Source organism: Monopterus albus, unplaced genomic scaffold (genome assembly GCF_001952655.1).
Source record: "Monopterus albus unplaced genomic scaffold, M_albus_1.0 scaffold270.1, whole genome shotgun sequence".
Classification (NCBI taxonomy): domain Eukaryota; kingdom Metazoa; phylum Chordata; class Actinopteri; order Synbranchiformes; family Synbranchidae; genus Monopterus; species Monopterus albus.
This window is the reverse complement of record NW_018128150.1, coordinates 297,841-312,428: the sequence shown is the minus strand read 5'-3', so window position 1 is coordinate 312,428 and position 14,588 is coordinate 297,841. Positions and strand designations below refer to the sequence as shown.

Sequence of the window (14,588 nt, the reverse complement as noted above, 5' to 3'; positions counted from 1 at the left end):
TTAAAGTAATTTTGGATGCTACATTACTGGACACTGGACCCTGACAATTGGCTTCTGTAAAGTGCAAGTCATCCATGCTGGTCTATACAAGACTTCAACATCTTAAATTTCAAAATAACACAGAGCGCCATACACTTTAGTTGATATAGAAGGAAAACCAGTGGCTGATAAGCAGCCTAGTAGCATGGAGTAGAGTGACCGCTGTAGAGCAGTGCACAATGTGAAGCATCCCAGGTTTTTCCTTGTACTGCAGAAAAACTGGGAAAATATTAAAAGACCATGTTAATAAATGAATGAATTTCTCAATTTCTTGCTTTTTTCTAGTATTTAATTTCCAGTATAGCATAGCTAATAGGCTACATTAGATGCTCAGTTTCAATTGAAAAAAAGTGCAGCGTCATTAATATCTGTAACGTCTTTTTTCTTTCGCTTTGTCTCTGTCTGTCTAATTTTTCAGGTGTTGTGCCCAGGAGGGGTGGTAACCATGGAGAGGCTGTTGCTGTGTTTGATGCTCATAATTACCATGGCAGTGCGGGCACAGATCTGCCCAAAACGCTGCGTATGTCAGATCCTGTCGCCCAACCTGGCAACCCTCTGTGCCAAGAAAGGTCTACTGTTTGTACCACCAAACATTGACAGGCATACAGTGGAACTACGGTTAGCTGACAACTTTGTCACAAGGTAACAATCACACCAATAATTATGTTATCAAGACTACTGTACCCTTAATATATGTAGATGCTTCTGTTGTTACTACCCTACTACTACAAGTTTTAATGTCTTACTAATTTAATGTTCGCACATTAGAAAGGGTGCTTCATGACCAAATGCAAGGGCAATGACAGCCATGGCCATATGGCTATGTACCCACAAAAATGGTGGGTGATTCTTGTCTTCTCAAAATCTCCACTAAAATATAATCAACTAAAGATCTGTCTCAACTAAAAAAATGAAAAATGATCAGCTATAACATTTTTTTAAATATGAAATTACTAATACTGACAACGAATGAACAACTAATATCTAGCACTCTGTTACAACTTGAATTTGAAATACTACTAGTTATAGTTCAGTCTTTATGTGCGAGAAAGAAAAACCTTTCCTAAAAACTGAGAGCAGAGACATTGATTTATGATGTCACTAGGCGACAAAGCCCAGAGCTTTTCCAGCGAAGGTTATTAAGACACTGAATTGTTGGACAGGGTGCATCACCCAGGGAAGTTTTTATGGGGATATGAACACATTATCCACTGGCACCAGAGTGAATTAAACTCATTTCAGCGGAGAAAAACTTTGGAAAAGCACATTCTTCGAGGCCCCAGAATAAGTCATAGGCACTTCATAGTGAGTAGAGCAGCTCAAGGCTGTCTCGATGGCATTGCAGTTTAATGCTTTGATTCTTTGGTTTTAGCCTTTGAGGATGCTCAAAAATATTGAATTCGCTGCACAGGATAAAAGGAATGAATTCTGTTTTAGAATGACTTTGCTTTTAAATATTGAAAACACTTTCCCATAAAAAAGAGCTCTTTCAAAACTATTATGCTTTTGAATACTACTAAAAGACCGACAAACATGACACTTCACAATTTAAAGGAATATTTACAGTAAAAATTCATTGCTATTTGTATACTGGCTTTGACAGCTTCACACAATTCTGTCTTGATGGAATTGTTGGTGTTACATGCTTGTTTAGCGAAATAGCAGCTCTAGTACTGGAGGACATAACATTGATGATATACTGTATATCTGTCTGTTGTCTGTTCTTATGTCTCCATAGTGTGAAGAGGAAAGATTTTGCAAACATGACACGGCTGGTGGACCTAACATTATCAAGAAACACCATCTCCTACATCACACCTCATGCCTTTGCTGATCTGGAAAACCTCAGAGCCCTACATCTCAACAGGTATGGATTAACATAAACAGAATTTTATGGTTTGGGCCTTCCCCAAGCCGTAAATAAACTGAATGTTGAATGTGCTTCAACCTTTCACAGTAACCGGCTGACAAGGATAGGTAATGATACTTTCAGCGGGATGTCAAAACTTCACCACTTGATTCTGAACAACAACCAGCTGGTGCTGATCCACCAGGGAGCATTCAATGACCTGTTGGCGCTGGAGGAACTGGACCTCAGTTACAATAACCTGGACTCGATTCCATGGGAGGCCATCCAGGTCAGGATCTCTTTAAACTGCAACAGCTTTTCAAACCTGCTTGGCTGGAGGCCCTTGGAAAGAGCCAGTTCCAAGTACAGTAAAATAGCCATAAAACCTTTTTGGCCATTTTAGTGAAATTAAAGTGATTAAGATAGAGATTTTAGTGACTTTTGGATTGAATACTGCTCATTAAGCCTCACCTTTTTTTTCCCTAAGCGTTTTCAGTGCTGACAATGACCATTTTAGTTGTAATTATTATCAATCAACAAGCAATTTTTTTATATATTCTGGATCTTGAAATGACTAAGTTGTTAGAAAGTTGCAATAACACTTCTTCTGCTGTATTAGGTGTTTCTACAATGATTAACCACATATGGCTTTACTGTTTTTAGTTCAACTTTCGGAATAGATGTGGTTCAGCTTCAGTGTTTCAGTCACCATGGTGCAGCAGTGAATGAAATGAGTTTAAAAGGGCAGTGGGAATAACATGATTCTGCAGCCTAGGATGTCTAAAACATTGAAAACATCTCTGTATCGCTACTTTCTTAACCTTATCACCTCATTTAAGAACAAAATATACTTATGAAAAGCAAAGGGTTAATGATGAAGTCCTCTGTTATTCTGTCATTACTGCAGAAAATGATCAGCCTCCATACATTGAGTTTAGACCACAACATGTTGGACTTCATTCCAGAGGGAACCTTTTCCCTTCTACAGAAACTCAACCGGCTGGACGTCACCTCCAATAAACTCCAAAAGCTACCCCCAGACCCTCTGTTTCAACGAGCACAGGTATTATTTAATTCATTCCCAAATTAACAGACAGGCCTAAAACCACTAATAATGCATTTTGTATAACATACAGTAGGTTTTTCTCTGTATGAGACAGTAACAGCTGTGTGTGGCCTAACAAGCTTTGACTACCCACTTGCTTAACAGGAAAAAAAATTAAATCCTGCTTGGCTTACAGATGGCATATACAGTATGTGAAAGCATGGGGTCTGGGCTTTCAGAACCAACATTTACTGTTTTGGTCCCGATATATAAATGGTAATTAAAGGGGAAACTTTCACATTATTGATAAAACTCTAAACCTGATTAAACCAGTCATTCCTTCTAATATATACTCACAAACAACAAAATTTTAAGCCATATTTGTTTCCTTACCTCGATGATTTATACAATCTGTCAACCAATTCTGGGAAGCAGGAGGCCACACGGTAGAGAAGTGAACACAGAGTTCTTTTTTTTCCCTTTCCTTTCTTTATCTGTTAATGGCAAAAAGGACAAGGTGCCATGCACTCAGCTATCTCAGGTAGAAACTGTTCCCAGGAAAAATGTGGACTTGACTATAAGAGAGGCTTTTACTGGGGGGAAAAAAATCTGTTTTGCTTGAGTGTAGGCATTTTTAATGCAATTACTGTTTCACACTATCAGGTACTGGCCACGTCAGGGATCCTGAACCCCTCTTCCTTTGCACTGTCATTTGGTGGGAACCCTCTCCACTGTAACTGTGAGTTACTGTGGCTGCGAAGGCTGAACAGAGAGGATGACCTGGAGACATGCGCCTCACCACAACACCTCTCTGGCCGATACTTCTGGTCCATCCCTGAGGAAGAGTTCTTGTGTGAACCCCCACTCATCACCAGATACTCTCATGAAATGAGGGTGCTCGAAGGGCAGAGAGTTGCACTCAGGTATCATTTTCGGTTTTTGGCTGAAACATGAAAATAGTAGGAAGACATGCAGTCAGTAAAAATCAGCTGACAGGTTTCTTCATTATTTTTGTAACCTCTCTACACCTTTTTCCACTCACACTCACATATCAACACACACAGGCTTTATTTCCTGTAGCTAAGCCACCCGGAATACATGAAATGCCCTACTGTTCAGTGAAGCACAGGACAGGGACATCACACTAAAAATTTAAGGGGAACAAAACTAAATCAAGACAACAACAGGTCTGAGAGATGATTACTTTATTTGCATATATATTGGTCACAGACTTCAAGTGATGATAGATGTTATGCTGTCAAATATGGAAATATGATGAAAATGAATAAAGTGGGGGGAGGAGGAATTCAATGACATTATTATTCTCTTTCCTTTATTGTGTCTTGTCTGAACTCCGTATATACGGTAAGGGATATTATAAGTAGATATTAGTAGAGAGAGACCCCAGCTCACACTTCTCATCTTCCGTAGCATCCATTTTAATGCATAAAGCTAGAAAACAGCAAGTCTTGGGGTACATGATTTATTTTATTATTATTTTTTACGAAAGATCACTATAAGAGAACCACGAGTATGAACAGAAGGCACATTTTTCTTCAATTTGTCAGTATTGCACGACTCATGTTCTTTTTTGCACAATCCATGTCTTACTTCTTTTAAGGCTTTAAAACCCTTTTCGTGCCTTTTATTTACATCTTTGCTTCATAATTTACATAATCAAAATGTCAACTATTTTAGTTATATTTATTTAGTTCAGGCTTCTGAAGGTCGAACATTTGCTGTTTTTTAAAATTTTCTACAATAGGAAACAAAAATCTTTGGGATTTGGACTGGTGATCCTTCATTAGTGCAAGACTGCTACACCATTTACCTCAAACCTCTTGTCTTCTTCCCTTCTACCACTATCAAGCAGCATCCTGTTGTTACTGTACAGTTGACCCCATTCTGTCTTGTTTCTAATTTGTTCTACTCAATGTGTTTTCACTCCACAAAGGTGTAAAGCAAGAGGTGACCCAGAGCCGGCCATCCACTGGATCTCTCCTGAGGGCAAACTTGTATCTAACTCCTCCAGAACGCTGGTCTACACCAACGGTACCCTAGACATCCTCATCAGTACTGTGAAAGACACTGGCTCCTTCACCTGCATCTCCTCTAATCCTGCTGGTGAAGCCCATCAAACAATAGACTTGGTTATTATAAAACTCCCCCACATCTCCAACAACACCAACAACATCCAGGAGCCTGATCCGGGATCGTCGGACATTTCCACGTCGACCCGAGGCGGGGCCAATGGGAGCAACGTGACCGGTGACGTGAAAGGCGGGGTGGATAAGAGGGTGGTGATAGCTGAAGCAACATCGTCAACTGCGCTGATCAAGTTCAACTTCCAGAGGAATATTCCAGGCATTAGGATGTTCCAGATACAGTACAACGGGAGCCAGGACGACTCGCTGGTCTACAGGTGAGACTGACAGAATCATTAAGTCACCATGATGTTCATGACAGTGGAGTCACACAGCTTACACAATGGAAACTGAATCATGATATGACCAGTGTGGAGGTAAAGAATTACCTAAGTCTGAGCTACATGGATTAGATTTCAGTAGATTAGATGCAACTTTAATGATCCAGTTGGAAAAGGTGATCACAGGAAATAGGAACAGAACACAGACGAAATCGGATAGAATTATGAATGTGAGGCAAATACAGCACTATGAGGGTGCTACAATGGCTCTACAACTCTGTAATGAAAAACATTTATGCTACAGAAAAAAAAGGGTACAGCATGTATGCCAGATACAGAAAGACAATGACAAATAAAAACATTAAAATGGTATTTAGTAATGAACTTGGTTAATTATTCAGGATGATTTAAATTTGTGTTGCACTTTTGTAATAGGTTTGCCAGTGGAAGTGTGAAAATGTTCGATATCAACATAATGTGGAAGACTATTGCTTTTATCGGAGGATGTGAACAGACTATTTATCATTGTTTACTACATTACAGCACAGACAGATGGTTCATTTCAGGGCAAATTAGACTACCACACAGATGAAACTGGGATGAACAGCAAAGTAAACGGGCAAACAAGAGTAAGAAAGTTGATAATCTTCAGTCTAAACTAGCAAAACAATGCAGATCATTCCAGCCTGCTGAATCACTAGAATGGCCATGCCAGGGAGAGCTCTGATAGCCTTTCTTGACTTTTGCTGTTTGCTCAGGATTGCACAGATTAGATCAATCTCGCAGGGAATGATTGTTATTTGAGTTAAATATTTACTCTGGTGAAATAGAGAAGAGGGAATTAACTGACATGCAGCACCTTCACAGGGAAATCTGCAAGTGTTATCTCCCTTTCATATTGCTGCTAATCCCCACACATACAGTAGCTAATCAGAACACATCAACGAGGTGGGGGATTGACCATGTAGATCACACTGATGACAGTACTGAGGTTGTTACAATATTCATCTTTGACGACTACGAGCTGTGAGTGTATGATCCTTGATCTCTTACAGGTTTTGAATAAGCAAAGATCACTTTCATACTGTAAGAATCTGTTGGAATTATTTGCCTTGAACATTATTCCTAATCTCTGTACATAATTCATAATGCACTTAACCCCATTCACCGGATCCATCATCAAGAGATGGCGTCAGTGGGATTTATAGCTGTCTGCCTTGTAATTTCATAGCCTTTCACATCAAGACAATTGCTTCTCCTCTCTGTGTCTTTCTCTTTCTTTCTCTAAATGCACTGGAGCATTGCATTTGTTGGATTTTCATCATACAAAAAGCTGCTGTTATACTTTTATCCCAAGACTTGAAACTAATTATTCCAAAGTATTAAGTTTGAAAGCATGACAGCCACAAAAACAAACAGCTTCCTGTGGTGGCACAGAGTGGGAGTGATAAGACAGCCTTTCCCCACCCACCCTAATCATTCCTCTCTCTGCCACTTAAAGCCTATCTGGCTTTCTTTCTTTTCATCCTTCCCTCTTTCTCTAGCTTTCTCTTCCTTCTTTTTTTTACAACATTAAGTACTGAAGTCATTTGTGCCTCTTTCTCTTGTCTTTAGATAGCTGATTGATTTCCATTCAATACCTCTGCTGGCGTGAAGCACCAAACCATTGACTCTGCTTTTTCATTACCCAAACACAGAGAAGAAGGAGAAGAGGAGTGGAAAGGGGGGAAGGCAACAGAAAAGTGGATGATATAGAGGGACGACAGAGAGAAAAGATTGGTCAAGAGTAGAAGCGAAATAGAATGACAGACAAAGGAAGACTGATCCTGTTGTCAGAGACAGAGCACTTACTTTACAGGTTCAATGACAGCTTATTGATTTGCCGCACTTTGACATTTGTGCACTTTACTTCCCACCTGTGCAACATAATGCCGTTGTGTGTAGGAGTTGTGTATGTTTCCTCCCTACTGTGAATTCGACTCTCTGCATAAAAAGACGAATAAAATGAGTGACAGTTCAAAGCTTTTACTGCTGTGTTAACCTCAAGAACACACACTGCCCTGCAAATCTGAAATGGAATAGTTGTAATATTTGTTTCTGCATTGATTGCTGCAGGAAAACCCCACCCACCGCTCCCTCCACAGGGATGTCAGGGTCAGCTGCAGAACAGCACTCCTGGAGCTGATAGGGATTCAGTGTCTTGTTCAAGGACACTTGAGACGGGCAGATGTTTACTAATATAGTATAGCACTAATATAGTCTTCCTGCTTAAGTATTGTATTTCTATTCTTCACACAGGCCTATTGCCCAGTGGGTCACAAAAGTAAACCCCCTCAAAACACCAAAGTCAATGTGATGCTGGTCTTGTTTAAAGGGCTCTGCTCTGAGATATGCTCCTCTTCTCGGCCCCTCTCTCTCTACCTCCTCTCCTTGTTTTCTCCCCTGATCTCATGTTTTCCTGCCTCGTTTCTTTCCTCTCCTCCCCTTCTTGTTGCCCCTCCACATCTCCACTCTTTGCTTTCTCTCATCATCTTGGCTTTTTTCCTCTCCTTTCCTAGTTTCTTAAAGTGTGAATAATTAGTATAATGAGAATTATCTTTGTAATTGCTATAGAGAACATAAAGGTATCATGCCATGTTGAATGTTGGGACAGGAACACCATTTTGGGAGATTTACCTGCCTACATTCTTATTTTGTTGCTTAAATCATTTAGGTCTCATTTTACTGACTGCGGTAACTCAGAATGGATAACCTTAGCTGACTGTACCTAACTGTAGCTAACTTGTAGTGGACCTAGAGATCCAGTTGACGAGAGCAACAGACATGACTGCACCCTGAACTCAGCTCTCGGTTCAAGAGCAAACACTAGCTAGCAGCTTTTGGCAGATAACACAAACACTGCACATAAGTCAAATTCTGTCCTGTCTGTGCTCAAACTGAAACACTAAAGTGGACGTTGTGACGTAGTTGAAGCATCTGCTACTGTATGTGGCTGTATGGGATAGTGTTTATTTTTAATTAGCTTACAGATGAATTCAGTGTATACATCTATGATTGATAATGAGTGTGAGTTAAGCTTATTTAAGTACATCTGATTCCCTTGTTAGCTTAAGCAGGTAACATTAGTCAGGTACCACACCATCATCATAACATGACTTAGCATAACTGACTAATTATACAGCTACCTGCTATTTATAAGTACAATTATACAATTCAAGCCTCATTTGAATCACATGAGTAACATTGGCAATAGAGTGATAATATTAAGTGTGCAACTCGTGTCATTTCTTAAACATGAAGTAAAACAGTAATTATTTCAGAAGCTGACTTTTTTTCTGATTGATCAGTCCGAACCCTCGGAGGACCTCAACAATAACAGGGCACCTACAGGTCTTGAAAAGTCTTTGAAAGCCTCAAAAATGGTTTCATGAATTTGTATATCCCTATATATGCTAACTGGACAGTAGTTGTCTGATGTTTCTGCAGCTGTCACACATAACAAAATGGTAGCAATTTGTTTTCATAGGTTTTCTTCCAGTGACAAATCAACAAGAATTAGGAAGCCAAAGCTGCATATCCTGTAGTGTAACTAGGCACTTTCTGAATCTGAGCTCAGTGGGAGATGTGGGCTGTGATGCAAGCTCTCATTCAGAAAGAACAGCAGCTGTCGCTGGCCTGGCTTCTTGAAGCTGCATGTCTGACTGCTCTGTTAGTCAGAGACTCTGTTTTCCTACAGTGTTTTGTTAATATCTTTACACAGGCAATTTGGCATGTGTCAGGACAATTTTCTGCACAAAACTCAGTGCTCACTCTTATACTGTGCTCAAGGAAAAGTTAGTTTTGAAGCTTCCAGACTTTTTTTCTTAAGACTTTTCAGACAAGTAACGTTTTGTGTCCTCAAGCCACTAATCCAAAGTTTTATTCATGATTTCATTGTAGAGACCTCTAGGCTTTGGCAAAAGCTGTGAATATGTAGTCTGTACTATAAGGCTACAATTACATGGTTTGCCCCTCCTGTTGCTACTCATGTACCTTGGATGTGCATTTCCTTTCTTTTTAAATTTGAACTACTGTATAAGTCATTCACAGACCTCTTATCTGAGCCTCAGCTGCTAACCCCTAATTTCAGGTTGGAAGGCTGATAATGATGAAATAATGTGCAGACCTTTCATGACAGGGGTGGCACATGCAGTCTTTGGCCTTTACACATAGTTAGTTATTTTGTTGAACAGTTGTTTTGATCATGACAGTTAAATTCACTGCCAGCATCTATATTGAATTTACTGAAAAAGGAAGGAAGAAGCTTTTAATTTAATCATGATTTCATTGTATTTACAGATTTTGTAATAATAATAATCACAATGACAACAGAAACAATAATTAAAAATGAATTATAGCTGGCGATATTGTTAATATCAAAACTAAGCTGAACTTTAAAATGAATCATAAAAATAATGAAATTCTGTTTGCTATATAAATGCCCATAAACACAAGCCCGAGACCAATTGCTCATAGAATGTCATTCACCCACTACAGTCGTGAAGAAATAAAGACTTCAAAATACAGTATCTACTCATTCAAACACCCTAATAATGTCATTATTAGGACACAAACTCTGCTTTGACATTCACTACATTACTTAAGAACACACACACACACACAAAACCTATATTATCCCTCATTCATTTTTCATCTGCTCTGCCTGTTGTTTTGTTTTGTTATTTTTTTCCCCCTTCTATGTTCTTTCAGCAGTTGTTTTTCACTCCAGCAGATCCATCGAGCTACAGGGGCTGGTTGCCATTTACCAAAAAACACATCAAGCAAATTGTGTGGCAAGCTTCTTTATGAGGCTACACAACAGGGGTGGGGGATGAATCCAAGCTTTTTAAAAGGCCTACTCTCCTTCCCTTCCGCACACTAGCAGGAAGCACTTTATCTTTGCCAGTGGTCCCTGTGGCCCAGGTATAGCACCTAGCTCAGCTGTGCTTAAGGTGTGAAAAAACAGCCACCTTTATCCTGCGGTAATGTTCCAATTCCGATTTTACAGCACCATGAACATATCACAGGCCTAACATAACATTGTTATTATTGTAAGTAGTCTATGGGGTTTTAGATGTGGACAAATAGTACAATGAGAACTACCACAGCAGTAAGGGTGAGCAAAAGAAGGAAGGACAAAAGGAAGTCTAGAAGGAGACAGAAAAGAGGAGATCTATATGACTGTGTTAAATCAGAGGAGTGTGAAAACTGAAAGGGTAGAATACAGAGAGAATACAGGATAAAAAGAAAAAGGAAGGAATAGCAAAAACGAGGAAACAATGATGGAAGATGAGAAGAATATATAGTGGAATAAAACTGAGTGAAAGAAAGGAATGAAGGAAATAAGCATGGCGGGAAGTGCTGGTAGACTTTTAAAAGGAGGTAATGAATTAAGAATGGATGGGGAGGAGTTAGCAAAGTCTACCTAGCCTGGGCTCAAACGCCCGGTTCCACCTCTGACTCCAAACTGTGTGGGTGCTTGTTAACATTTAGCTCTGCCACCAGGAACTTTATGCATGGTCGAGATAAATATCTAGGTTCTGCAGTATTTTCTGTCTACCTGAGAGACTTGGGCCTGTTAGCATGGCATTGTGCCATCTGCTGTGTAAACGATTAGCTTTGAGGTCAGCAGGAGTTGACCTACCATTAAGCCTCTTCACTTTGTGCTGGTTTCACTGTACTAACTGACAGGAACATGAACATGAAAAAGAATCATGAAAATGAATTTAACATTTAAAGGAGCATGTGAGTATGAGTGCAGTGTAAAGAAAAGGTTTTTTAAAACCCATAACTGCTTTTTCATGCTGTTTTGTTGGCTTATGTGACAGAGTTTTCCATGTTTCAGGCTATTTAATTTAGACTAGCTTGCACCTTGGTGGCACAGGAGGCTTTAGCCAGAAGCAGAATACCATTTTCTGAAATAACTGAACAACATACTTTTAGATATCTGTGACCCACATTGTGGTCCCTTCCCTGTTGGAGCAACACTGCTGTGCAATTTTACAGTATGCTCAAACGGTTCTAATGAGAATGGGTATACTGGTAATATAATATAGAAGCCCAGTGATATTACCAAGATTTTATGCCACTTTGTCCTTTTATTTGTGCAAAGAAATTTAATGAGTGCAAACAGCATTATTATCAGACTTTTGGTGTGTGGTGTTATTTTATAACAAAGATAGATGTTAGACTAGGGAGGAGGTGACTGTGGTTCAGTGGGTAGTGCAGTCGTCTCCCAACCAGAAGGCTGAAGGTTTGAATCTCAGTGCCTCCAGTCCATGTGCTGAAATGTCCTTGGGCAAGACGCTGAACCCCCTGTTGCCCCCGATGGTTAGAGCCATCGGTTGAGTTGGCGTCGCAGATGGCTGCCTCGGTTCTGTACTGGAAACAAATTCCTTGTGTGTAACATACTTGGCCAATAAAGGTGATTATGCTATTATTAATATGCATGAAAATGTCGCATTCCATTTGTTTAAAAACACTCTCAGAGACATCTCTAATAAAATGAAAACAATCTCACCGCAAGGTCCATTTAGAAATTATTCTGGTGCTTTTAGAGGTGCTGGTACAGTAGGTGGAGCAAGTCCAGACTTTCTAGGCTGAACTTACCAGCTGCTGACTGTATTTGTATGTGTTGTGTTTTGATATTTACCACACAGACATGAAAATAGTGTATTTCCCAAAATGACAAACAAGAATACATGGAAATCAAACAAACTGAACAAATTCTACTTCATTTATGAAATGTAAAAATGATGTTCCCCTGCAGTGATATGGAAGTACAAATGAGCTAGCTCAATGAATATCAATTAAAAACACACACCCAGTGGGTCACACATGGTCTGACTTGGCTCTGTTGCTAGGGAAGCCAATGAATGAAGAGCTGATCTGAACAGCTGAGTTATTAGAAGCCCTGGCCCCTTATCACATGGCTCCAGCTCGACCTGGAAGCCCTGGTTTTGTGTATTGAATCACTGTCATGAATGCCTTTTTTTCCCTTGGACTTCTATGTGTTTGTGGCCTGTAGGCTTTGTCCAGTATTTAATCAACTGAAATAGCCTGAAATGGGAAAATCTGGTATCATAATTCACTGTCCTGTGCATGTAGACAATCATTTGTCCTGAGAAAAAAAGCTAAAGGCAACCAATGGTAATCGCATTGGCCTCCTGGCTTTGTTCCAGTTGGAGTGAGGAAAGCTAAAGTTGATTAAGAGGCACAAAAACACGCATGTGCGCGTGATACTGTCATCCTATAAAAAACAGGTCCATATGTCATTTGTGCCAGCAGGTTATTACCACCAACAGTAAGGTGGTATAATTAGGCAGCCTCTACTGACCATAGTAATTACAGTATGACACAAGCAAAGGAGAAAGTGATGCAGTGTACAGAATGACAGAGTCTGGGCTAGGAGGAGAGAAGGTTAGGGTGGATGGATCTGAAAACACAGGACTTTCCCAAGGGAGAGCCATGTTCAATTCTTGCATGAAACCTAATGAAGCCATGTTGGTTCCACAGTTGTAACCATGCATTTATGATTGTTTCCATGATGATGGAGGTCCGGTGCACTTACTGGTGGAATAGGGTTAGGGGCATATGATTGTGGCAAGAAAGCTCTAGTAAGCATGCCAAGAGAATGGTCCTATGGGTTGTAATTTATAGTAGGGTTAAGTGATGTACTGTATATTTCTGATTACTCTAGGTTGTAGGACTTGTTGGTGCTTGCATCCATGCATACACAGAAAGAATATGGGTCTTACCAGCATGCAGTGCTGATGTCAGGTAACAATGAAAGACATGGTGACAGCCATTCTGAAAAGGAGGGCGCAAAGAGAGAAGAAGATTAATTCGATTACTGTTACAGAACTCACACACATATATGGACTGTGGACTCATATAAACAGAAGTACACAAATGAAATGCAGAAATGCACCCTGGGCTGAAGGCTTGGCAGAGCAGAGTAGATAGATTAGTGTAATAGTCTCAGGAAAAGGCAATCATCTGCCCACTGTAGGGCTTCAAATACTGGCAGCACGATCCAGCTAAGATACAAAAAAAAACCTAGAATGAATGAGTTTGTTTGGATGAGTTCTCAGTGCTGATGGCTAACACTGTCAAGAAGTAATCATATGCAAGAGAAGGAAAACCCGCTGACTTACAGTCCTGTTTGAAAATATATTTTGTGAGCTCAGCATGCCGCGGAATAGAGTCTAGACACACAAAACACATCGTCACATTACTATAGTGACAAGTTACAATGGTGGCTTAGTTTGCATGTCAACAGTGATAGCTAACCAGGCATTGCAAATTTCACCGTCATGACGGATTGGATTTGCATACATAGATTCTAATTAGGTGTGCGTCCAGAAGGACTCATGTAGTTAGTGGTTTATTAGATGCAAAGGGTTCTGAGGTGAGGTGTAATTTATTTATGCGGCTACATGGTGAAGCAGCAAACAGACTCTGAACCAAAGTACAGTGGCTATACAGCACGTTAATACACAGTCCAGCTAGTTTATTTTATTTACACCCAACTGCGTATTTTGTGTTCAAAATATTGTTGTTATATGTGCAATATTATGGCCTAGCATTCAGGCTTATATCCTTTCTTTAATTTTATAATGGTTTTTATGATTGTTTTGTGATTGAGTGTATGTATGTTCTTAACACCATAGTGATGTGACGAGCACTTGTAATTTCATTGTATCCTGAATACAATGACAATAAAGGTATCTTATCTTATCTTATAATCACTGTCCGTAGACTTCAACCAAAACACAGGAATTAAACACAATAGCAACATTTGCTTTTTGTTACTGTTTTCTGTCACGAATGTCTGGTTTCATTGCAAACAAAATTATATAATACATAAAATTTATAAAACACATGTCTAAACATGAAATACATGGTTGATTTTGCCAAATATTACTATACTTGACATAAGGAAATTCAGTAAAGTATTCTTTTGAGTATATTTAAGAGGCTTAGCACTGTGGTTATGTTTGCTCTATCACTTTTACTGTAAGTAGATCTAAGATTATGTTATGTGCAGTGTATATTTGTGTATATTTGTACCATCTGCCTGTGTGTATACAATAGGTGTGGCTCAAACCATTGAAAATCAAAAATATCTTGACCCTACACTCAGTCAAGATATGTTTCAACAATCCTTGAATATTCATAACTGATTACTT

General features: G+C 39.5%; 1 protein-coding gene across 3 annotated transcripts in view; it reads left to right on the top strand.

The window, feature by feature from the left end:
• The window catches only part of lrfn5a (leucine rich repeat and fibronectin type III domain containing 5a), a 144,122-nt gene that overhangs the window by 123,655 nt on the left and 5,879 nt on the right, over positions 1-14,588 (top strand). For 2 of the 3 annotated variants that reach the window (XM_020621982.1, XM_020621983.1), the window contains exons 3-8: positions 458-681; positions 1,778-1,906; positions 1,997-2,177; positions 2,796-2,951; positions 3,597-3,856; positions 4,888-5,355. In XM_020621982.1, coding sequence (XP_020477638.1) covers positions 485-681; positions 1,778-1,906; positions 1,997-2,177; positions 2,796-2,951; positions 3,597-3,856; positions 4,888-5,355 — 1,391 coding nt within the window. In that variant the 5' untranslated portion in view covers positions 458-484. Of the gene's footprint in view, positions 1-457; positions 682-1,777; positions 1,907-1,996; positions 2,178-2,795; positions 2,952-3,596; positions 3,857-4,887; positions 5,356-6,972; positions 7,601-14,588 lie in introns of those variants that run through there. The other variant, XM_020621984.1, reaches the window with a different exon arrangement.